Source organism: Ixodes scapularis, unplaced genomic scaffold (assembly GCF_016920785.2).
Source record: "Ixodes scapularis isolate PalLabHiFi unplaced genomic scaffold, ASM1692078v2 PGA_scaffold3__209_contigs__length_174095766, whole genome shotgun sequence".
Classification (NCBI taxonomy): Eukaryota; Metazoa; Arthropoda; class Arachnida; order Ixodida; family Ixodidae; genus Ixodes; species Ixodes scapularis.
The window spans coordinates 62789607-62815007 of NW_024609868.1; the positions used below are offsets into that span (position 1 = coordinate 62789607).

The window sequence follows — 25401 nt, forward strand, 5'->3', positions numbered from 1 at the left end:
GGAAGTGTCAGTCGCAGGCTGCGCCATGAGGCATGTAAATCACCAAAATTCCACCCTTCGCCATCCTTCTATTGAAAATGAAATATCATTACAGTTTATTCGTTGAAAGAGCATACCAGAAGAAAATGATGAATATTCATTTTGAAGATTAGAGAGTTCGCAGGCATCGTAGGCATTTTGGGCTTACTTTTGTATTTTTTCCGCGAGAGATGCATTTCCTCGCGGCCATAGGCGTCGACTGCGGGGCGGGCTCGGGGGCCTGAGGTCCCCCTGAAGTTTTGCAGCCTGTGCAGAGCCTTCACCCCCAAAAAATGCCGCCCCCTTCCTCCCCCCCCCCCCCCCCCCCCCCCCTTTTCGGGAGCTCCTCGGAAAAGGAGGTACACTTGCCCCCCGGACCTACGTCTCATTCACGTCATATGTGTGCCGTTTCGTGCTTTCGAGTATCGACAGGTGTCTCCCAGGAGTCAGTGCAACGAGAAAGGAAACAAGCCTGCAGACGGCAGGAAACACGAAGTAAAAGACTCCCTCGGCGACGGCGATTGTTAAAGTGGTTAAGACGCTCTAGCCCTTCAAAATGAACAGAGAAAAGCAAAAAAAGGAACTTAGACAGCTTGGACACCTTACAATTGTGTCGCAAGCAAAAAGAAAGCAGACGCAAGACGAAGGGACTGATGAAAAAAGAAAAGTGATCCGCTCGCTCGCACAAGTGACAGCAGCGAAATGCCTTTTTTGACGCTTAAAGCCGCTTTGAGGAATGCCTTTGGCGGCTTGTAAAAAAAAAAAAAAAAAAGAGAAAGCGAACATAAAAGACAAAATAACATCTAATGCTGCATTCACACTGGCGTTCGAATCGCTACCGATAAGCGGGTCTGCTCCTTTTCACGAACTGCGCGTGAAACTGCACTGAATCATTAAGCAACCGCGTTAGCAACCGCTTCGCGAACGCGGTTCATACCGCCAGTGTGAATGAGGCATAAGTCTTCTCGGCGATGTGTTCTTGTTCCATGACGGCAACAAGGGGCGAAATTCGAAAGCGCCACCAGGCACGACCCTGGGTACGACCGAGAAAGCGAAGCAGCTTCAGCGATCGACGATCGCGGACTCAAGAGTCGCCTGCACCGGGTTACCCACCGAGAGCCAGCCTGGCCCCATGGTAGCTCTCTACTTGGTTATTGTCTCAACATTACGATGAGAAGGGCCAAAAAAAAAAATCTTTTCTTTTCGTTTTTTTTTGTTTTTTTTTTGTTTTTTGTTTGCTAGGGGAGAGTCAAACCAGCATCAGGTTGGGGGAGAGGCAAACCAGCATCACCGGAAGAAACAGGCCAACTTGCTCCCTCCGATGACTGTGCAAACGTTTTCAATTCTACTTTTCTTGATTCATTTTCAAACAGTATTTCTTCAACTTTACCTCAACTTCAACAACGTGCTTTTCTGCCCATGTCCCCCATCTTAATTCAAACAAGTGGAATTTTAAATATAATTGAACAGTTTAAAATATCCTGCTCCGCAGGAGTCGACGAAAATAATTCTAAATTTTTATAATTATAATGCAATTAAATCCGAAGGTGCAGAGGAGCTGGACAAGAATGACGAAGATAATTTTACAAAGCAGAAAAGAGTATTCTTCGATAATACTATCTAAATTATTTGAACAATCACTTACTCTGGGCTGTTTACCTGACGATTGGAAGGTGCGTAAAGTGGTGCCCATTCATAAAACTCGTGATTATCATTCTTCCCTCCCCCATTTCCACAGCAAGCAGTCCGTGTAAAAGTCTTGAGCATATTATTTTTTCTCACCTCGCTTAACACCTAGAAACTAATTCATTCTTTGCTCCTGCTCAACATGCCTTACGTAAATCACTTTCATGTGAAACCCAGCTGTTTACCTTCACTCTTGAGCTTCACCATATTCCTGATCGTAGTTCTCAGGTAGATTGTATTTTCCTTGATTTCGCTAAAGCTTTCGGTAAAGTGTCACATAATCTAGTACTCCATTAGCTCAGCAAACTTAGCAATGATCAGGATGTACTTTTATGGATTCGTGCTTTCCTTAGTAACCGATTTCCCAATTTCTGTTCGTGAATAGTACTTCTTCAAGTCCAGCTCCCGTGACATCAGGTGTCCCTCAAGGCTCGGTGTTAGCTTCCCTGCTCTTCCCTATTTTTATCAACGACTTACGTTCATGCGTTTCGTCCTCTATTAGCTTATTTGCAGATGATTACGTTCTTTACTGTGAAATGACTAACGCCTCTGATGTTTCTATTCTTCAGTCTGGCCTTGATTGTGTTTCTAATTGGTGTAACAAATGGAATATGCAGCTTAACAGCAACGGATCTATTGTAATGACTGTTTCTCGACTTTACTTGCACCCTTCTTCCTACTATCTTAACAGTGTTTTGTTGCAGCGTGCACCATCGTATAAGTACATAGGAATTTACATTTCATCAAACTTATATGGGAGCCTCACATTCGCTAGATAACAAGCAATGCTAACCGCATGATTGGCTTCTTCAAACGTAATTTTCCATCTGTCCCTGTGTCTCTCAAGCTATTACTCTATAAAACCCTTGTCCGCTCTAAAGTGGAATACGCCCCTTCTATATGAAATCCCGGCACTGACTTAGTTACAACAGCAGTCGAAAGTATTCAAAATAGATCTTTTCGCTATAATTCTTACTAATTGTCACCGTACTGCAAGCGTAACATGTATGAAATCTCATTTAAACTTACCTAACCTTTTCTCACGTCATGATCGAGTTATCCCGTCTTTATCTGTTTCATAAAATTTATTATCGCAATCCTTCCTTGCGTCATAAATTACTAACTCCTCTCTCATGTGTCTCGCCACGCGTATATCACTAACACAAAATTGATCTATACGTGTTTGTAAAACCACTACTTTTTAACTAGTTCATTCCCAAAACGTGGAACCACATTTTATCGTCAGTTGTGCATGTAACAGATTCCCTTATGTTTAAGTGTTATTTAACCACTTTTCTAAGTTAATGGTTACTATGTTCGGGTTTCTATCTTCTTAGGTAGTCATTTATTTTTTTTAAGTGTGATTTTCCTTTTGTAACTTACTCCCCTCTGTAATGTCCTCGGGCCTTGAGGGTACAATAAACAAACAAGTAAGCGTGTTTTTTTTATTTTTGTTTTGTTTAAGGCAATCCCTTTTTCTGCATTTTTTCTGTCCTCAACAGTCTCAATGTCTTCGTTCCCTTCAACTTCGACATTCAAGACACAAAGGAGTAATGTGGGACCTCGCATGTTAATACCGTTATTACAAACAAAACGATAGTAATTGCTAGTTAGTACTAGGACGGAGTAACCTGCATAGAGTAATGTTTGCGATCAAAACTAAGAAGGTGACAAAGCTAAATTAAGCAGACTCGTATATTTATTCGACTGCTCCTGTATCTAGAGCTTGATTTGATTTATTTCGAATAATTGTTCGCTGGACGAAATTGCATTTGTAACTTGGTAATGCGTCTTTCCGGGGTGGGTGGGTGAGTGGAAGGGGAGGATCCGTTGCTTTACCCCCGAGAAATTGAAAACTTTTCGCCTATACTGGCGGCAATGGCGGAGTCCGTTGCTGCTGAGCGGGCGCCGTTGGCGACGCCTCCGAAAAATTCATTACACGCCACAGAGGGGGAGCTTGTTGGCACATTATAAATGAGGTATCGTTCTGAGCGTGCGCCGAGAACGACGTGCTCAAATATGGCGTCCAGTGAATTCCAACCGATCTTGAAAAACGGTTACATTGCAAGGACCTCCGACAGATTAGCCGTATTGTAGGGCGAATTTCAACAGCTTTGGGAGAAGATGACTACGATCGTCTGGCTGCTCCTGGCGAAAGCATCGACGATCAGACGTACTCGTTGGTTCATCACGGCGCGTCAAAAATCTCTGAAGTCATGGTTAATAGCTTGTTACTCTTCTGAGTACAAGTTGCTGGAGCTTCAAGTCATGGATAGTGTGGCGTTTCTTGTGTCTCGCTATTATTATCGTTTTAGATGACTGCGTTTGACTGCGTTGCGCCTGCGAGAAACCAGGACATCCTGCTACTTATATCGCGTGCCAAAAGGGTTCCTTGAATTGGATTCCACGTTTCATACGAAGCACAGATCTGCCGGTGACTCACTTTCAGTTCTCGACGCAACGCAGTCAAACGCACTCAAACGCAAGTGTCTGAACCGGCCTTTAGGTGCCCGTTTCCGGCTTGAGCGGCGTCGGCGTCGCCGTGACCCTCCCATCGAGGTCAGGTGGCCCCCCCGGAGCATATTAAAGAATGAGGGGAGAAGGAGGAGAAGGAGGAGGAGAAGGAGGAGGGGTCTACCCTCCCCTCAGTACCCTTCCCTCCTCCTCCTCAAGAGCTGCGTTCCAATTCGGCGTTACAGGGAGTTGTAAACGGCTTTCACTATTTTATTTTCATTAATTTTGTGATTTCTTTACAGTGTCATGGTAAGATCTTCGCATGTAGTTCTGTCTTTGTGTTTTTTCTTTCCCTCCCCTGTTTGTCTTTTCTCTCTCTCTCTCTTTCTCTTTTTTTCTCGGGCGCCCTGAGAGGAAAACGTTGGGAAGCTGTCGGTTGTACACATTTGAAGAAGAAAACTCTTTTCAAAACGTATTTTTTTTTTTTAGAGTGCAGCTCTTAGGGGCTTGTTTCCGGCTTGAGCGGCGTCGGCGTCGCCGTCGGCGTAACCGCGCGGTGCATTATGGGAAATGTCCATAATGCACCGCGCGAGCCCCCCACCGGGGTCACGTGACCTCGTGGGGGGCACGTGACTCCAGTGAGGACACGTGACCCCCCGAAGTCACGTGACTCCCCTGAGGTCACGTGACCCCCGCCGATGTCGCGTGACCCCCCGATGACGTCATCGCCACTGATGACGTCACCGGCATCCACATCGTCATCGTCATCATCACTGATGACGTCATCATCACTGATGACGTCATTAGTGACGTCACTGATGGCGTCACCGGCATCCACATCGTCCTCGTCATCATCACTGATGACGTCACCGGCATCCGCATCGTCATCGTCATCATCACTGATGACGTCACCGACATTCGCATCGTCATCGTCATCATCACTTGTGAAGTCATCAGTGACGTCACTAATGACGTCATCGGTATCAGCATTGTCATCGTCACTGATGACGTCATCAGTGACGTCAGTGATGACATCATCGGCATTGGGGGTCACGTGACCCCCCCTGGTTAGTTGAACCCCGCCCCCCCCCAGTACCCTTCCCTCCTCCTCCTCAAGAGCTGCGCTCTAATTCGGCGTTACAGGGCTTTCACTTTTTTTTTTAATTTTTCTTAACGCCTTTAATATCTCGATAAAAAATTTTTTTGAGTAGGCCTACATTCAGATCGGATACAGTAAAAGTCGGACCACTTCAGGGTGTAAAGTAGCTACCTCACACGTGCACGATTTTACTGTGAGCGAGTTCTTGTTTTGGGCTGCTGAGGCTGGTTTCCTATGGTTGGCATCTAAAAACGTAGCTATGCATTCCGCCGGTTGATGCACTTTCTGTCACGATGTGACCCTGCTCAAACTTTGCAGCGCGCAGACCGACTGCAGTATTTTATCATATCGCCGCGTGCGTGACGAAGTTTGAATCGAACGCGGCTGCAAACCCTACAAAAATTGATCTTGCCGTTCTATGAACTGGTTACCTCCGTGCTATATTGCCTTTATGGCAATTCTATGGTATGGGGGTGGATTTCTATGGACATGCTGATTTCCCGTTTAGTCACTTTTGGATTGCCGTCAACGGTAACTAGGACGTCCTTAGCACCACGCGTCAACGTTCTATAGACCTCCTAACTTCGGAAGCGTTTCTTCTTCATTTCTAATACCCCGAGGAACATCCTAGAATTGTGCAAGTATATGAACATCCTACCACTGGGTGAGTCTAGGGACATCCTGTTCTGGACGAGGAACGCCATACGTTCTCTCCATCCTGTGAGCTAAAGTCACTGGATGGGTATGAGCTAGATTGATGGCAAAAAATTATGTGGCTGTTTTTGTAATCCTATAAACTCCGAAGGTGCCCACTTCGGCATCCAGTTTTGTCATTGGGATTCATAATTAACATCAGCATTGTTTTGGAACCTCTATACTTAAGGCGCTGTCACATTGAGGAAACACGACAGAAACAGCAACACAACATGTTCATGAACAGTCGATCAACTTGTTCGGCGTTCCCCCTGTTGCCCGACAGTCCTGTCACATTGCGGAAACAGAGAAACACGGCGGACGACAGCGACAATGTTGCTTTGATATGACAGCTTTAGCAACGGAAACAAGCAGAAAACTGTGTTGGACGTCGCATGTTGCCCAGGTCGGCGGGTGAGCGAATTTTTTCGCCGGAAACACAACATCATATGTGCTTTTTCACGGCTGAGACGTGCGGTATCTTCTAAATATTTAATTATGCGGGTTGTAAACTTTCAAATTGAAGACCAATCGATATCGCGTTAGCCCATGCTTCTTTCTCTTGCTTTGTCGAGCGAAGTAGTGCAGTTGGTGCAGTCAGTGCAGTCTTCTCACCTTCCTCACGATGCCGTCGACCATCCCAGCCGTGTCGTTTACGCAAGCCGACGAGACTGAAATGATCGGGTTGATCCAAGAACGCCGCTACCTGTGGGATGCGAAGGACGCGCGCTACCACCGACGAGACCTGAAGGACAAGGCCTATGAAGACGTCGCGAGTGTGCTGGGGCCCGGTTTTACAGGTATGCATAAAACGAGGGACCTGGAGTGTTGAATTTGCGCTGTCGTTTTCGCGTAAATTCAGCAGACCTGCGTTTTACAAACCTTAGCTTAGCTTACTTCAGCTCATAATAAGCGACACATATTCAGCTGCTTTGGCACATGCGTATTTGTACCCGATTCGCGCGGCTTGTTAACTTCGAGAAATACACATACAAACATTTGCGTGTACTGGTAGGTGTGAGAACGACAGTCTCACCTTCTGGACTGTCGTTCGTAAAGCAAATTTTCTGTTTTCTCCTGGTGAAATCTGCTTATCCAACTGCTATCTCGCCTCTGGAACAAGGTGACAATTGTACGTCATGTAAAGCTTACTGACATGCGATAGCGTCGAGTACAGAAATACAATGTACTAGCCACAGACAACATGCTTGTGTGCCCGATTGCCCTGCAGAGTTTTTTGTAGCCTATAACTGTTTGTGGTTCATGCAGGGGCAGCGGTGAAAGCCAGGTTCTCGAACCTGCGCTCGCAATTTCAGCGGGAGATCCGAAAGGTAAAGGGCAGCAACAAATCTGGAGCAAGTCTCGACGACCTGTATGTGCCCAGATGGGGCCACTATGTAGACCTCCTGTTCCTACAGAGTGCGTGTCCCCAACATGAGAGCCAGTCAAACATGGTCCCCCCAAATGTAAGTGACAAAAAGTAGCTGTAACCAGTCACCCATTTTTCTCACTCCATAACTGACAATGATTGCTTGTCCCAATTACTTTTGTATGCAAAATGTACACGTTCGCACAGCTACGAAGTGACCTTTCAATAGCCCAGCACTAAAGATTCGAGAAGCAAATATGAAATCACAGATGGTAGGTGTAGATTCTGTTGGAAGGTGCCAACAGACTGGACACCTCGGTTCCATGAGAACTACAGCGAGTTGGTGGCACACTTCATTGTTTTGCTGGCAATGCACGAGATGAAGCACTGTAAAATTGCATAGATACGTAAACAAAACATCCACACAGTGTGATAATTGTCAGATGCTTAATTATCACGTCGTTCATCTCTGGCACAGCAAAGGTTTCTTGCTGATATCTGTGAGTAAGCAATGTAAAAAGTGCAATGTTTAGCTGTGATGAGTACTACACTTAATTATAATCCAATCATAATCTACGGACATCAGATATAGCTCAATGCCATAAGGCCGATGACATTTTTCAACAAGGACCAGATTTCTCATAAAAATAGTTTCATGGGAAGAAAACTAGAAGCCAACAATCACTATATGCTGTGTGTTTTTATTTGTTGCAAATAAAGAAAATTATGTCATCTATACAAGCATTTTCATACTTGCAGGCTGAACCATGCTCGCAGGACAGCCGAAGCTCTCAAGTGGGAGCTGACAACAGCCCTTGGGGGCACTTGGAAGGGAGCGATCCTGTAGATCCCTCAAGCCTCGATTTGGAAGATGAGCTGAGCAGCTGCAGCCAAGCGCCCAGCCCAGGCAATGCCCCTAGCAGCTGCCATAGAGGCTCAAGCGACGGAGCTAGCACAAGCGGTGCCGGGAGTTCCAGTGGACGCCCAAGTGTGCCTGCAAAAAGGAAGCAGCCAGATGACTGTGCCGCTGAAAAGAGACTGCTTCTTGAGTCAGCAACACAGGCATTGAGTAAGGCCGTCGAGGCAACCAAGCAAAAGGACGAATGTGACGACTTCGGCGTCATGATGGCCAATGCGCTCCGGCATGTGCCGCAGGGCCCTCACAGGCAAATGGCTGGCCTGCTGGCGCACGAAGCTGTCGTCAAGTATAGCATAAACATTAACACTCGGCCCGAGATTATCCAGGTGGCGCCTGACGAATAAAGTCACACTGGGCTGGTGCTAAGTCCTCCCATATCCTGAAGTTATTTGCATATTCATTTCATCGGTCACCGCTGTGTCTCTGATAAGGCATCATGCTATCTGCATAATCTGTTTGACATCGGGCATACTCTGTTCACCCATAAGTGGAAGCACGGTGAAAGCTACATGCTTCTTGGACCAGCCGACTGTCTGTCTTGCACCATGGGGCCTATCCTCCCTGCCTGCCTTCCTTCCTCTTCCTCCCCCTCCCCCCCCCCACACACACACAAAGTAAAATCCTGGCTACATGCCTGCATCAACCAATATATAGGCGCATATTTGACTTCGGTGCCGCAGCGACACACTATCACAGTGTCTGTAGGCCCTTAAATTTACGCATTAGTCTACTTTTACGCTGCATTCCTACTTGAAGCAATGACAAATAGCATCACTATTCTTGCTTTATGTGTTGACGAGACGGGTCTGTACCAGACAAAAGCCCATAGTATGATATTTCGCCGTTTCATGCACAGGCAATGCTCATCAAACAAGTGGTTGCTTAGGTGAACATGGGTTCGGTCAAGATAACTACTACGATTCATTGTTTAGTAGTGAACTAGCAGTCTTTCCAGGCAACCTAAAATGGAGGCTCCTGCTTTATCATAAACAAAGTTCTATTCAATGATTCAATCTGAAATCACCACTTTATTTTAAGTTTGTGCTTGTGACTTCCCATTTTATATTAAAATTTTGTCAGACCGTTTGAAGAAATACCTGTTTAGGGGATCATTCGCCACTGCCAGCTCACTTGTCCCTCGTTGACAAAGTAGTTCATGAACAAGTTGCGCACTGCCTTGGCAGTGTCACTGGAGTTGCTTCCGCCTCTTCGGAACTGTCTCATGGCACCAGCGGGAGTCACCCCCTGTCTCCATGATCCATTTCGCACATTGCCTGTGGGCCATAAAGAAATGTTACTGAGACACACAATTTTAAGAGTGTTTTGCCGCCTGGCGACCACACTGCTGCTACAGCAATGCATGTGAGATTTAGCCACAGGATCTCACTCTAGCACGTCAGTAATATTACTGAGCTTTAAATTAACGCCATGTGTGTCACTGATCCCTTGGCTAAAACTCGCCACGACTTTATCTACGTGGACAAAAGCGTACCAGTCTATTAATGTTCCATGACGAAGCCTCACTGAGTTAAAAGCTTCTATTTGATGTATGTAGCGACTCCAGAGTTGTATGAGAAGAATCCGTGAAATGCCTTTATCACGTTATCCTTCAGAGAGCCCCACATAATAACATATCGCAGCAGATTATATCGCATGAGCATTTTGCTAATTTCCACTAAGACCACTACATGGGCATCCATATTACAGGTTAGAACAACTATATCAGCTAATGTCCCTCTCCCAGATAGGACATAAGCAGCAGCAATCCCATGGCCGCTAAATGGATGGGGTGCCTAGTCATTTAAACTTGAAAGATGGGTGGGGCGGGGGGAGGGAAGGGGGGGGGGGGGGGGGCAAAGGAAAGCAAATAAATTTATTCTGATGTTTACATGCAAGATCGGTGAGCTTTTGTCTAGTCAGTTTCTGAGCCCCTTTAGTCATTTCGAGTCATTTCTTCATGACAGAACAGTGTTGAAAAGTGTGAGCGCGGCTCCTGTATTTTAATAGAATGTTAATTCGTTGTTTCGTCGACATTCATGCATTTTCACGTAAGGGGAAGAGAAGGGGATGCCTCCAGGAAACAGGAGCACCACGAGACTCATTACGCGCTGCTCTGTCGGCCATGGACTGCACTACTCTGCGCCAAGGGCGCTATATAGTGCACTTAACAACCTCGCCGTGGGCGTGCGCTTGCACAGCTTGACATACCACGAGCAATTCATGCATTGCAGCCTGTTTCCTGTGAACTGAAGTTATGGCGGTGTCATACATACGCTGATCATCCCATTGCGGGATATAAAAGTGGTTCAGAGTATACACACCAGTCAAGATGTCTTCGACATCCAAGCTGTCCTGTGGGGTATACAGCTGCCGAGTTATCCGCTTTGACCGGAGGAAGTTGTGGAGAGCCACTGTGGCCAGAACGATGTCAGTGGCTCGCTTTGGGTCATGGCGAAGGGGAGACCGGTAGATTTGCCATCGGTTCACAAGCACTCCGAAGGCATTCTCAGACGTGCGGCGGGCACGTGAAAGCCTAGAAGAAAGTGCACAGGTGTCAACTAAGCAACTAAAATGTTGGAGTGCTTTCGTGTGATCCCCCAACCTAGACGGGCCTTTCTGACATTGCGAGCCGAAATGACGTGCCATGTCACTGCTGCAGCACTCGGAGCTAACAGGACCTTACGTCAGCCATTGGCAGACGTATTCCACGTTAACTGAAATCAAAACTAACTTCCCTCAAACATCTGGTCAAAACTTCAGCCCGTCGAAACCAGTGGCTCAGGATGGCCTAATCGATTAAGGTGCTGCCCCGCTTAGGCAGAGGTTATGGATTTAATTGCGACTCCTGGCCCAATTTTTTGCCAGCTCTTTCCTTCCAGCTTAATGAAAAAATTAAACTCCTTCCCCTTCACCCTTTCTTTTGCACATTACTCAAGGCTGCACTTGTCAAAAACAACCCTTCTCACCATATATATATATATATATATAAATATATAAGTGAAATGGATTATTGAGGTTGCCTCAAGTGTATAGCCCGTAGCTCATATTTATCAGGCATATAAAAGAATAGTCCAAGATTGCACATAAATTAAAATGATGTGCTATCCATGATACTTTTTCATGCATGCTTCATCCCTTGAAGTCTCAAACTGCTGTATGTTTAGCTGAAGTGACATGACATGCATTATATCACACATTTGTCCACTTCTCCATAACCACTGAACCAACAGTAATAATTTACGGGTGAATCTCTACGCCTGATTTCTTTGCCTCTGTTTATGTGCACCGATCCCTTGCGCATACAAACATAGGTGCGCTGTTTGCATCTCCAATCTGCCCCATAGTATCTTCCAAAACTAGTAGGTATGCCAAATGAGCATGGGGATATAACTCGGCTCATACTATCCACAATAGTGCACTCTACCTGTAGTTAAACAGCCGCTTGTCAGTGGTGAGCTCAGCTGCAGGGTACGGTCTCATCAAGTAGGGTTTTAGCCCAAAGCCTTCATCCCCCACAATGACGTAGGGTGCCGAGTCTCTTGACCTAGGAAGCAGTTCGGCATCCGGAAGTATGGAGGGTTGCCTCTCCAGAGTCTCCTTAAGCTTGCAGGCACCCCAGATGCCGCTGTCGTTCATACGACCATTTCGGCCGACATCTACAAATATGAAGTTTAAGTCTGCATCCACCAGTGCCATCAAAACAATGCTGAAGAATCCTTTGTAGTTTCGGAACTGTGCCCCAGTCTCATGTGGTGGCACCAGGGCAACGTGTTTCCCATCCAGTGCACCAACGCAATGCGGAAACTGCCACAGGTCCTGGTAGCCCTGCGCAACAGCCTTCCACTCTGCAGGACTACTGGGCACCTGAAATAAAAGGAAAAGGTACTTACAACCGTAACAGATGTAACATTGACCTGCATGGCAAACCCAGGCTGGGCATTTAGGGGTGGATGGGTGGCTGACCCGAGAAAGCTTATTCTGATCAGGTTGTCAGCTTATCTTCAGAATTAGACCCGATAATGATGACAACCGGTTTAACCAACAGGCCATCTTGGTGTAACGAGTTAGCCAGACTTGTGGGCGAAACTTTTATTTTCTATTAGGTTCGGCGTGTGAAGTCTGTTGTCCATTAAGATACATTTTGGATTATTTTCAATGCACGGCAAGTTTGTGGGAGGGGGCAGGTATCACATTGTGTTTAAACATACTGCAAAAGTCAGAGAAACCTGGGAGCCCCTCATCTGCTACAAGTAAGCATCTGGCTCCTGCCATATGCCTTTGCTAATGAAGGCAATCATGCACAAATTCAAGCCTGCCAAAGCTACCTTCACGTGCATGATGGTGCTTTCTTGACTGGTGCCCTATGCATGCAAGAGATGCCACGTTTGCAATAGTCGGTTCGTGACCCCAAGCACGCGCTTTAAGTTCTTCAACCGACAGCTTCGTCCGCTATCCACCGTGTGCCCGAAGATTTTGATCAAAAAAGTGAATTAGTGCCGGACCCTCAATGGGCAGGTTCACATTTAGAATGCTTAGTGCCGTTTGCGTAGTAGTAGATGCCCTGCCTCCAACATGCGCTAGTTTTCCACCATGCTCTAGTAGCACCTGCGCACTTGTGTTATAGAGAGTACAATGCTTGCATGAAAGGTGGGGCTTCTACTTCATTTTTAACCTCTCGGCAGCTATAGTAGTGAAGCCAGATCGATTACGGACATTTTCCGCAGGGACACGATTGCACTAGCTCCACTGCTCTTTGTTTCTTTGAATCAGCCGGGAGATACCTGCCACCTCAGACATAGTTTGAACTTTTCATGGCCCTTAATCCTCAAAGGGGCACTAAAGAAGTTTCTGAGATTCCCTTTTTTAAGTGATAAGGCATTCTACAATCTCGAACAATCCTAACATTACAATCATGTACGTATTGCCATAGAAATCTGGGAAATCAAAGTGTGGACAAATCCAGGGACAAATAAGCACAAGCATTTACGTGTTTCTGTGTCTTCATTTCGCGTTTTATAATTTTTATCCTTCGGAAATCTATGAAAAAAGAATGTCTATAATACCTTTAGGAAATCATCCCTGAGGACACTGTAGATTGCAGGACATACGTCTGCCACAATGTTGGACACGGTGTTGTGCGCCCTCCGGAAGTGGTACTGCAGCGATGTCTGACTGTCTTCTGAAAATAAGTATAGAAGATTGTGACAATGTTAATTTTTACCTTTCTACCGCCAGTTGGTGTCGTTTTAGCAAACATAATCCGCAAAAGAAAAAAGGAAATAGCCATAAAACAGTGAGGGAATGGCAGCATACCTAGGAAATACTGTATTACCGCAAAAAGTGTGGCTAGCGTTCCGTCCAGACGGAACGATAGTCGCCACTAGAGTTCCGTCTGAAATGCGAAGAGCTCGTGTTATTTGGGTCACCCCGATCGGACGGCGCGTGTATTACTGGGACGCGTGTTAACCCACACCCCCGCCTGCGTTCACGTCGCTTCGACCAAAAAAAAAAAAAAAAAAAAAATTAGCACCCACCGTTAATCAAACCAATACCTCCTAGTTTTTGATCAAACCCGGGTCCGCTGTGTGTAAAGCAAACACCTTTCCACTACGCTACACCACCGCTGCAGAAACCGATTTTCACCATTCGTTTTATACGAGACCCAACGTAGTGCGTATAGCAATTTCCGTCCGAGCTGCACTCCGGAGTGCATATAGCATTACTCTATTTATTGTTATTTTTTTTTTTTGGGGGGGGGGGGGGGGGGGGTATTTTGCTGACACCGGCAGACTGCCACACGTGAAAGTAGACGCGGCCCAAAAGAAAGGGAGGCTGCTTCGGCAATAATTTTACCGGGCTAATGTGCCGGCAAAATAGGGAACTCCTGGCTGCTGAAGCAGCACGAATTCGTACATAAAGCAAGGCCGAAACTTACCAGTGGCAAGATATCGCAATGTAATTGCGAGCCGCTCTCCGGCCGGGACACACAACCGGAAATTCGTGTCCCTTTTCTCGATTAAAGGTCGAACCCTTGCGAGAAGCTCCTCAAAGGAGCCAGTGTCCATTCGGATCCAGCGACGGTATGCTTCTGAATCTTCTAAGGCCAACTCCCTCATTAGATTCTCGTAAGCGCCTTGTTGATGCACTCTTTGCAGCCACTGGCTGGTCCACTTTGATCGCGGCTTCTTCGTTGGTGGCATCTCGTCGTCTGAGTCTACGGCACATAAAAGCACCAAAGCAGCCGCAGCAGCAGTTTCTACGTCGTGCGCCATCCCGAAGAGCTGAGGCAAACGGCGGCGGGAGCTAAACGCAAGTGCGCACAAGATAACGCGAGCGAGTTCGCTCTAGCACGATGAACGCCGCGGACCAGGGTGGCCCCGGACGGTAGCTTGCGCCACCTAACCGCAGCGCCAAACGGTCAAGCTGTTTTTCGCGTTTTTGACGACAAACGCGCTGTCAATGAGCACGACGAGCAATAAAATAACAATATTTGCGAGAAAAACGCGGATAAGCACAAAAAGCAAGACAAGCGACTGGAAAAATCTACCAGCGACTCGGAAAAAAAAGAAGCCCACAAATACTAGTGATGGGACGAATCTTTATCCGAATCGAGATTCGGAGCCGAATCTGAAGATTCGGAAAGATTCGGAAAAGTAGCCGAATCTCGAGAGATTCGGAAAAGTTCGGAAAAATTCGGAGCGTTGCCATGGTGTCCAGATCACGTTGATGAGTGTTTCAACTTTTCGTGATATTAAATTCACTAAATTCCACGAAGTGCACAAAATATTGCTGTAATATAATATCATAGTAATAAATAAAATGTTCCGCTTTGTTTATAATATTTCGGATGTTTGTCGAGAACGGTAACCAGACATCGCGGGAAAATTGGTTTCGGTTCCGGATTACGACCAAAATAGGCATGCTTGGTGCACGTGGAAATACAAGCGCATGTTTTCATCGCCCCGGTCCCGGCGGTTCGGCCAGTTCGAACTTCAGTGACAGTCGGTTGTGGGACAGGCGGTTTGACGAGAGTTTGTTGGGCACCAGGAACCTCCGGCGTTGTCGGCGGGGTCATGGCAGTGACCACCGCGGCTGCCTCGGCGGCGAAACGCAAGCGCGATAAGTTCCTCGTGGATTTCGTCAGGCTTGGCGTGGTCGCCCCAGCCCGGCGGGATTCGGCGGACGTGCAGCCGGTGCAGCGGCGGGTCGACGGAGCGCGAGGTGATGTTTGCGCGAAGGTCACGTTCTCGTACTCCGGGGTTCCCGGAGACCGAAGACGTCCAGCGTGCTCGTCCGAGGTTCGCAGCAGTCCACCCCGGAAGAGATCGATGCCATACGTGCGTGGTTCAAACCACGACCGGGTTCAAACACATTTCGTGCCCATAATTACGGTCATAGTAGCACACCCCACACAAGTAAGTATGTTCGATTCGATTATCTTCAACGTGTGTCCACTCCGGTATTGTTATCTGAACACGGGAAACAATCTAAAACTCCTTGCGCTGTACTATTCTCCTGTACTGCATTTGTACCTTTCTGTTTAATGATACGGTATCTGAATTAGTTGGTGTTTGTTTCTGAACAATAAAGTTGCGGTGGACACCCCTGTGTTGTTTCTTTTTCATCAAATAAAGTTCACGTATACAAAACTTGCTGCCGAGAACGGAGAAACGACAGTGCGACGTTTTTCTTCGTCGGTGTCGGTAGGCGGTCGAAGTTGGGATGAGCAACACACTTCATCGCTCTCGCGTCTTACGCAGCTCTAGAGGAGACGAATCATTTTCTTGCATAAATATATTTATTGCGCGTTGCGCCACATTATGTATAACACACAGCATTTTGCTACATTTTACTTTAGCGATCACCGCGGAACTTTGCATTGGTTAGGCCTACGCCAACCACACCGATCAGCTCGGCTGGACCTGGGCGCCTGCCAGGGTTTAGAGTAAGAGTACAGTACATACCATACGTTGAAGTAAATAAGAGAAATCTGGTTATATGCAGTAACAGTACCTAAAAAAGAACACAGCTGATCGCGTTCGCGAGGTTTACGAAAGTGTTCACGCCGCCGTCTGCAACCAGCGACGAACCTGACGAATCTCCGAATCTGCCGAATATTCGTCGCGGGAAGTTCGGAAATTTCCGAATCTGTCCGAATCCGAATCTCTGGTGATTCGTCCCATCACTAACAAATACGCTTTTAATAAGCGGAACTGGCCACCCTGCTGCGGACGCACCGACTCGACGCGATGGTTCCGGTTGCACTTCGCGCACTGCGCAAATGATCGAAAGAGAGGAAGGGTAGGAAAGGAGGGGTGAGGGAGGGGGTACTTCGTGTCGTTCAACATGCTTTCTTGGTGTGACAGGCTGTTGTCCGACCGTCGGACAACAAGTCGGCGGAGATGGTTTCCGGGCGACAACGACATGTTTCCCGGAAGTTGCTGTTGCCGCAATGTGACAGGGTAGCCGGACACGTGTTTCCGTCGTGTTCTCAGACATAGTCCTCCGACTGTTTCCGCAGTGTGACACCGCCTTTACCGCACCGCCGGCATAATCAAGCAAACAATATATGTTTTCCCAAGAAGGTAAATGAAACAGGAATGTTGAATATTTGGTTATATAGAAAGTAAATAGACACTTGCTATAGTTGAACATAAACAGGAGAAAAGTCGTTAACCGAGACACTTTTTTTTTTTGTTGCTTAAACAAGTTTTGCTTAGACATACCCGAAACTTTTTTTACTATTATTTAATCCTTAGGTTCGCGCCACCACTCTATGGACGCCATACTACCCCTCTATTTTGCGAATTCTAGAAATCAACAAACGTTGTTGCTGTTCTTTTTTTTTCTGATATAAAGTTGTTTGAGCTTCTTCGAGCCCAAAGCCCCACCATATTTTGTCACACTGATGCGCAGAGGTTGTTTACTGATGACAATGCTATAAACTGAACGGAGGCCATGACTGAACTTACGAATGCAAAAAAGACAATATTGCCCAGAAATAAGCAGTGCCGTCGTAGCGCAAATCGCTGATAACAGCAGTTGTGTTTTTCGCAACGAAAAAAAAATATAATGCAATTAGGGCTGGGCGTCGATTTAAAATTTTAACACGACTAATCACCACCCTTTAATCGATTAATTAATCGATTAATCTATTCCGTTTATTCACACGTATAATAATTTTTAAAAAGTTAGCTAGTTAAGTTAGTCTATAACTTTTAAAAAGTTAAAATAATTCTTTTTTTTTTGCGTTTGATAAATATGTGATAAAAGAAGCAATGCACAAGTTCGGATTTTAAATCAACCTTGATGTGTAGTTGAGAACAGCCACAAGACACCCACGCTCAAGTTACTACCTCAGCAGCCGAGGCAAAGAGGTATGTTGATATTCTCCGGCAATGCGACTCCTAGCTTTGATTGTTCACAAAAGACTGCTCCGCTAATCACACGGCGATGAAGTAGTTGGGACACGTATAACCTTCTACACTTGTTTGGAGTTACAAATTTCGCCCCTATACAGCTTGCTTTAGGTCAAAATTTCACCTAAAGTTTGCACTCAAAGATATTTTCGTCCACATCTGCATGATGAAAGCGTACAATGTGTCCTGTTTGTTGTTTGTCAAAATTTAACCGATTAACCGGTTAAAAAATTAATCGCGATTGAAGCATTAATTAATTAATCGGTAGGTTAATAGATTAAATGTCCAGCCCAAGTGTACACGTAACAAAAACTGTACCACTCCCTAAACCATGTAATCAGGAATGCCGCAAAGATGCAAAGACTCCTAAAAGTGAAGTTAAAGAACGCCAGTTTAACAGTGAACCCATAATTAAAAATTTAAAACAAAAAAGAAGAAATATATATATGCAGTCTTTTTATTATTATTTCAAATCTGTTTAAAAAATGAAAGCCGTTTACAACTCCCTGTAACGCCGAACTAGAGCGCAGCTCTTGAGGAGGAGGAGGGAAGGGTACTGAGGGGAAGGTATACCCCTCCTCTTTCCTTCTCACCCTGTCTGCTGCTCCTCCCTCCGAGCGGTGTCGCCGTCGCCTCGCGAGGGTCACGTGATCTCACAGGGGTCATGTGACGCCACCGAGGTCACATGACCTCACAGGGGTCACGTGACCTTTGTCAGGTCCCGTGACAATGACGATGACGCCATGACGATGACGTCACGTGTGGCGTCATTGTGATGACGTCATCAGTGACGTCACTGTCATCGTCACTGATGACGTTATCAGTGACGTCACCAGTAACATCACTGATGACGTTATGAACACTGGTGACATCATCAGTGACGATGACAATGCCGATGACGTCATTTATGACGTCATCAGTGACATCACCAGTGATGTCACGCGTCCCATAATACACCGCGCGGTTACGCCAACGGCGACGCCGCTTAGGCCGGAAACGGGCGCCTAAGAGCTGCGCTCTAAAAACCATGAAAGCTACACATACGCGGTTTGTGCGAGTGAGTTATACACCAACTCATGTTTACAAACAAACCGGAGCGCCCCTAGCGGACGCCACCGGCGCCGCGCATGCGCGATGGGGGTGTGGGCAAGAAGTTCGCCGTCGCCCATAAACAAACCATTGGAACGTGATGTTGTCGGCGTCGGTGTGAGTTCCCCTGCTCTTTTTCGCGCTCGAATTGTTGATTCTACGTTTTCCTGGCGATGTCTGACTACTTGAGCGGCGTCAGCGAAATTACCGAGGCTCGTTACACCGCAAAACTTCGCGTGAATAATGTGACATGTGGCGATTCATTCCGCGTAAACGCCGCAGTATGTACGCTAAAGCCTGATTCGCATGATGCGATTTCGCTCGCAATTTTCAGTCGCGACGCCGCTCGGGCTGCAAAAGCGTGAACCGTATACCTGAGATAGTCGACGTTGATACTGAAAATCGCAAGCAGAATCGGACCAAGTGATTTAGGCCTAACAAGTCGGTGATGGTCACTGGTAACAACGATCAACATCTCCTTGTATCTACTGTTTACACCGAGCCTGCTTACCAACCTTCGAATTTAAGTCTTTTGATGCCTGCACTTACTTCTTATCGCAAGTACCGGGCCAACATTTGGTGTACGGGCCGGGGTCGTCTAAGAGAACAGACGACAAGCAGAAACGTCTGAAAGAGCAGACGACAGTTCGAACGATCAGGCGGCCGTTTGAACTTGAAGGCGCACTAAACGTAGTCCGCAGTTGGTCCGCACAACTTGACGGTTTTCTGGCGTTCATGTTGGAAGGAAACGAATAAATCTGATGACCATAAGTGTCCGTGAATTCAACCGAAAGTGCTTCCTGCCCAAGCAATCGTTGTCCGACGTCGTCTGCTTTCCCCTTTTCACGGCACATATCCAGATTCTCGGACGAACCAAGCACGCGAAAACTGACCTTCAAACCTTTCTCGAAACTTTTGGTACGCCCCAGTCGCGGCGTTTTGACGAGAAGGCAGGTTTTTGTCTGGTTACTTTCAAAACAACGCAGGAATACACGTCTGGCATGGGGACTTCTGCCCACAGTCCCAGACCGGAAGTGCGACCGGCGCGCCACCACCGCGCCGTGACGTAACAGAGATGAGTTCGTGTATACGGCCAGGGGGACATTATGTAGGTGGCTGATCTTTGCGATAAGTCGGCTAATTAATTAAAATTCGTGAATTTACTTTTTAATTAATGAAAATAGACATGTAGTTCTGAATAGAAACTTGCTGAGCGTCATCGAAAACCACTAAATCAGTAATTTTTAGAAAGACTTTGAGTGCGTGAGAAGCGTAGTTGTGCACTAAAGTTACCACTCGTGGAGCAGGTACAAGGCTAGCGGTTCTGTCTCTTATCTAGACACACTTTGGCAAGCGCTCGGAGAGCAGCCAGCGGAGAGCACGTCACATCCGGCGCAATCGTGACGTAGTCCGTCTTTGGATGAGCAAAGCTGCGGCGAGGCTGACGTCGTCAGGATGTCCTAGCCGTTCCAGCCATCGAAGCAGTCGAAGCACGTCAACGATCGGGTCAATGCAACTATAGTAAGTTACAGGTCAAGAAGGTAGCGGCAAATGCCCCTCAAAGGAGTTCATATATCCCTCCGCCACCTCCGCATCCAATAGCGTCCCATCGTTCCCGTGACGTCGCGGCCAACGCGAGAGGAGTTTCTCGCCTTCCTATAAATATTTGCCTAATTTTTCGACTTTGGCCTAGCGTTGTGGAAGCCACGAGAGGGAGATTAGAGTTTTCTCCCCCCGATAGAAACAAATACGACTTTCGGCGTGTAGGTTCTCCTCCGATGGATACAAAGTCTACTTTCAGAGCTCGGTTCCCTCTCCGATGAATGCGAAGGTCACTTTCTTAAAAAGTGAGGGTCGCAGGCAAGTTGGCATCACTCTCTAGCCAATATCTTTTCATTAAAGCGGTACATAGTCATGTTGAATGGGTTTTATCCTATTCAGTATGACCATCAACCAACTCGCCCAACTTTACACCTTGTCGCAAAACAAGGGGCGTTTCCAGTGAACTATTCTTTCTACTGCGGAGGGATTCGAAACGGGCGCGTCACGCTTGTGAAAGGAGCTTCTCTTACCGTCTTGAGTTTTAACTGACTATAACCGCAAAGCTGCTTTTGTGTTAATTTTGAGTGACGGATTAATCTTCTATAATCTTGTATAGGGACACACAAAAGAGAGTCCCGTTGAGTGGGGAGATCCTCTCGTCCCTCTTCTCTTGTGCTGGCCGTAGAGCTGTCGGGATGACGTCAGGCTCAAAGCATGTATACCAAAGCATGTGTGTGTATGTGTGTGTGTATTTGTAGTGTGTATGTGTAAGCATGCAAGCGTGTAGTTCTAGGCGAGACAGTGTCACGAATTGTCAAGGTTCCTAGCTAAGTCCACCAGGTGCTCTTTGCTAATTGTTTAATTGGGTTTAAAATTAATTGCGTGTCTTTTTTAACAAGATATTGGTGCGTCCGATGTGATACTGCTCCTTTGAACACGTATAGACCAAAAAATTAAGGGCCAAAATTTCATTGTAGCATATCCCTTTAAAGGGACACTGACAGGGTATTTAAGCTGGCCAAGATTTTTACTTGTACATGACATATGAGAGCCCTACTAGCCACAAAACAATTGGCGGCTCGAAATTCGTTTTCCTTACGCCCGAAAGCAGCCGATCGAGAACCGGCCAGTTTCAGTCGCGCTCTCTCTCTTCTCCGTGGTCACGTGTCGTTTTCTATGGTTTAGACACAACCACCAAAGATAATCAAATTCGTGGGTAATCGAAGGCACACATACAATACTAAAAATAGACAGAAAATAATATACTTATTGTTTGTGGCTTTTAAAATTCTGCAACTACGTTGATTAAAAAAAGAAGGAAGTTGCACAGCCACGTGACTTCCTGTAACTTTCTCTTCCTCCATATTTGTTCACCACCCCCTGTATAGTTTCGGTATTTCTTCTGAGCAGTTACGTTTTTTTTTTACTTGATTCAAAATATACATGACGCTGTACCAAAACATTGATTGGGTAGTCTTCCGACACAGTAATTATTCGCATGAAAAAAAAATCGGGGGCGTCAGCGTTTTTTTACAGGTACACTGACAGGGTATTTATTCTCGCCGTGGTTTTTAGTCGTACATGCAATTTGAGAACCTAACTACCCAGAACAGGATTTGCTGCTTGAAATTCGGTTCCTTTCCGACCGAAAACCGCCGATCGAGAACTGGCCGGTTTGAGTCGCGCTCACTCTCTTCTCCGCTGTCACGGGCCGTTTTCTAAGGTTTAGACACAACCGCTAAATTTTATCAAAGTCGTGGGCCTTTGAAGGTACACACTCAATACTAAAACAAAAAAAAAAAAACACGAAACCCATATTTTTGTGGCTTCTAAAAAGTTGCAAATACGTTGATTGAAAAGAAAATTGCACAGAGTACCGGAAGCATTCTGTGCGTTCAATGCGTAATTCTCACCATGACGTCGTATCGCGTATCGTGGGACTCGCGGGCTGGACGGCGATAGCAGCGGACGACGGGCGTGGGACCTCTACTTCAAAACTGTCGTTCGCGGTACCGGTGAATCTGTCTTCCTTCAAAAGAGTAGTAAGTAAGCAAGGTAATAAGTAATGGGGGTAGTGATAGTGGTAGCAGTGGTGGTGGGGGTGGTGGTGGTGGTGGTGGTGGTGGTGGTAGTAGTGGTGGTGCTAGGTGTGGTAGTGGTGGTGATAGTGGTGGTAGTGGTGGTGGTGGGGGTGGTGGTAGTGGTGGTCGTGGTAGTGGTGGTAGTGGTAGTAATGGTAGTGGTAGGGGGGCTGGCTTCGGCCGGCCTCGCCTTTCAGGTCCCTTGCACGGAGCAAGCGCGGCCATGGACGTGACAGGTGATGCGTGAGAGGTGAGTCTAGTCTCTAAGTGAGAGGTCACGTCCATGACCTCTCACGTCCACGTGACTGGGGAGTTTGGCGGGAGCGAGCTCCGTCCAGCCTCACCATTCACGTGACTTCACAATGCTTCAATTACCGACGCATTGCTTTTATGCATCAAAATGGATGCATGTTGCTAAATATTCCTGAAAAAACCAGCACAACTGCAGCCGAAACATTATCTCACAACACAAGTTCCACCAGCATAACCGAACAAAGTCATGATCATGGTCATGATGCGTTTGCGAGAGTGCAGAATTGTTCTTTTGCTACTATTCTACTAATATTGCAGTAGCATCGGGCCCTCTGATTCGAAGATTACGTGGAAACGTTTCTTTTTTGCTTTCGGGAAACACAGCTTGTAAACGGTTATCGCAGCGTCTATTTTAGAGCGCTGCTCTTCGGCGCCCGTTTCTGGGTTGAGCGGCATCATCAGCGTAATCGCACGCGTTGCATTATTGGACGTCACAGTTTTCCCGTTAAATTTAGCGGGGAAACTGAATTGTCTATGAGGTCACGTGACGTCGATTTTCCCGCTAAATTTAACGTGAAAATTTTCCCGCTGAACTTAGCGGAAAAATTGGCGTCACGTGACCTCAAAACAATTAAGTTTCCCTGCTAAATTTAACGGGGAAAATGACGGCACATGACTTTGTGTCACGTCACCCGTCAAATAATTCAGCGGGAGATGAGGAGGGTGGGAGGAGTACGAGGATGAGAGGAAAGGGGGAAAGTGCGGAGGAGGAGGAGGGACGTACCCTTCCCTCCGTGTCCTTCCCTCCTCCTCCTCCTCAAGAGTGCGCTCTAATTTTGCGTTAAAGAGATTTGTAAGCGTCCTTTATTTTTCGCGCTATCTGCAAACTGTTGCAATGACAGTTTTGGAGACAGCTTGGGTTTATACTGGTACAATGCAGTTTGCAGACATTACTTTAATATATGTTCCAACCGTACGACACAACAGATTTGGGGTAGGTTAGTATAGACCTTTTTATTTCAGTAGTTGGCTGACCGTCGGGTAGAGGGCGCTGGTGCACTCGCCGCCATGAGGTTGCTTCAATTTGTTGGTTTCGGTTCCAACGCGCACGCGATTGTGTTGCTGTTTCATGCCATTTTTGCTTACTTTTGTGATACAAATTTCTTTTTTGTGCAACACAGCAAATGACACAATGGTGCTGAGTCAGTTGGAGAACCGCGTTTTGGTTTCGAGCCTAAATTGCGAGCGCTTTTATGAACCCCAGATGCGTCTGATTACGTCCAATCGTCAATTTCGGCCAGGTTCGGCGGTGCAACAACTGTTCTGGTGTACAGAGATGATTACCGTGGCCGCCGTACCCCGGGCGCTAGTTATTAGAATAAATAAATAAATAAAGAGCTGGAGAAGCTCCGCGTCCAGCACGCAATTCTTGCCTACCGTCAGGCGTCGGGCTTTGGCTGCGCGTGCTCCGAGTGGTATGGAAGGGCTCGAGCTCATGTCAAAGATTTGACTGCTCATCTTATATTGTAGCAGACTATAATGCATGAGTGCTTAGTGAAGAATCAGGTCCACTACATGATTAAAAATGTGCCGAATCACGAAAAACATATGAAGTGGCAAATTTACAGTTTGGGTTTCGTACACCAATTATTGAACTTCACAGACTGGAAGTCTCCTATAATGAAGTAGATAATATTAAAAAAAAACTTATTCTCTCGACCTGTTTTATTTAAATAAATTAAGTTCTCGAGAAATATTTTAATAGATCAACCTATGGCCGACTAAAAATTTTTTTAAACTAAAGTACTCATTAACAAGATTTTATGATATTGGCCCGATGAAATAGATTATTTTTTGTATGTCGATTTGCTTACGACGTCCTCAAGGTATGAAATAAGTGACAGACCCCTCAAATGATACCTGACATTACTTTCCCGTAAAATTTGCCAGATGGAATTAAAGACCGCAAAAGAAGTGATCTCTTTTTAAATTTGGGTGAAGTGGAGTGCCAGGCGCCTCACAATGAACCTGTGTAGAAAGCTTTTTACTGGTTTGAACCGATGCGCTTCGTAGATTTTGGCGTCGCCAGCTGCTAAAGGTAAATCTATAATAGCCGTCGACAACACTGCATTCGTACGATTTTAATGCAGACGGAGTCTTTTCAGCGTCACATATTGTGGACCCCAGGCACTCTCAAGCTGTCTGTGACAGTTTGTTACGCGGGAAGTCAAAACCTTTGCGTTGAAATCAATTAATTGAATTGAACTGGTTATCTTAACAAAATAGTTCGACAATTAAAATACTGTAGGCATTTCCCTAATTACGCACAGTATATAGTTTCTTGGAATTCATAAATAAACCGATCAGGGGAATGTTTATATAGCAGACACGATTAAGAACATCGTGTCTGCTATACATTCGTGGGATATTGTCAACAAACAAATTCTCTGATGTTGACGTACCATTATTTCTTGCATAAAACAACAAATTAAAATTAAAAGTTTGTTCCCTACAATGTAATAGATCCTTCAGACAGCGCAGTGGGAACAGAACAACAGTTTATTTCCGTATGAGCGTTTATATACACTGCGCATGTTATGATAAGCGAACGCGGCTTGCGTTGGTGATAGGCGCTGACAACGATAACAACAAATATACCTTGTCACTACATGACACTCCTTTCTCCTACGATTAGATGCACAAAACAATAAAGAACGCTTGGTTAATTATTAATGCCATAGCGTACAACAGGATGTCGATTGCGTGTTGATCTTCGTGGT

The 25401-nt window shown here is 46.1% G+C and overlaps 3 protein-coding genes across 3 annotated transcripts in view; 1 reads left to right on the forward strand and 2 right to left on the reverse strand.

The window, feature by feature from the left end:
* Nucleotides 1–5902: 5902 nt before the first annotated feature.
* On the forward strand, nucleotides 5903–8582 carry LOC120847813. The gene is made up of 4 exons (XM_040219690.1): nucleotides 5903–5921; nucleotides 6646–6750; nucleotides 7220–7416; nucleotides 8097–8582. The coding sequence occupies exons 1-4, from the start codon at nucleotides 5903–5905 to the stop codon at nucleotides 8580–8582; spliced, it is 807 nt and encodes a 268-aa protein (XP_040075624.1).
* On the reverse strand, nucleotides 8054–12158 carry LOC120847812 (protein ALP1-like). The gene is made up of 5 exons (XM_040219689.3): nucleotides 12153–12158; nucleotides 11663–12102; nucleotides 10560–10771; nucleotides 9336–9512; nucleotides 8054–8313 (listed from the first exon to the last, which is right to left on the reverse strand). Exons 1-4 carry the CDS (start codon nucleotides 12156–12158, stop codon nucleotides 9340–9342), a joined length of 831 nt encoding a protein of 276 aa, XP_040075623.1. The 3' UTR covers nucleotides 8054–8313; nucleotides 9336–9339.
* Nucleotides 12159–13292: 1134 nt separating this feature from the next.
* The window catches only part of LOC120847811, a 93277-nt gene continuing 81168 nt past the window's right edge, over nucleotides 13293–25401 (reverse strand). Inside the window, exons 4-5 of the mRNA XM_040504279.1 lie at nucleotides 13571–13630; nucleotides 13293–13417 (exon numbers count right to left, since the gene is read on the reverse strand). Of these exons, the coding sequence (XP_040360213.1) occupies nucleotides 13293–13417; nucleotides 13571–13630 (185 nt within the window). The remainder of the gene's footprint in view (nucleotides 13418–13570; nucleotides 13631–25401) is intronic.

Bases quoted from the DNA above. Each gene is read 5' to 3' on its own strand.
- LOC120847813 (XM_040219690.1), top strand. The intron at 6,751-7,219 runs GTATGCATAAAA...TGGTTCATGCAG, and splicing joins GCTGGGGCCCGGTTTTACAG to GGGCAGCGGTGAAAGCCAGG. The intron at 7,417-8,096 runs GTAAGTGACAAA...CCATGCTCGCAG, and splicing joins CAAACATGGTCCCCCCAAAT to GACAGCCGAAGCTCTCAAGT.
- LOC120847812 (XM_040219689.3), bottom strand. The intron at 10,772-11,662 runs GTAGAGTGCACT...ACTTTCTTCTAG, and splicing joins AAGCGGCTGTTTAACTACAG to GCTTTCACGTGCCCGCCGCA. The intron at 9,513-10,559 runs GTGTGTATACTC...TATGGCCCACAG, and splicing joins TGTCGAAGACATCTTGACTG to GCAATGTGCGAAATGGATCA.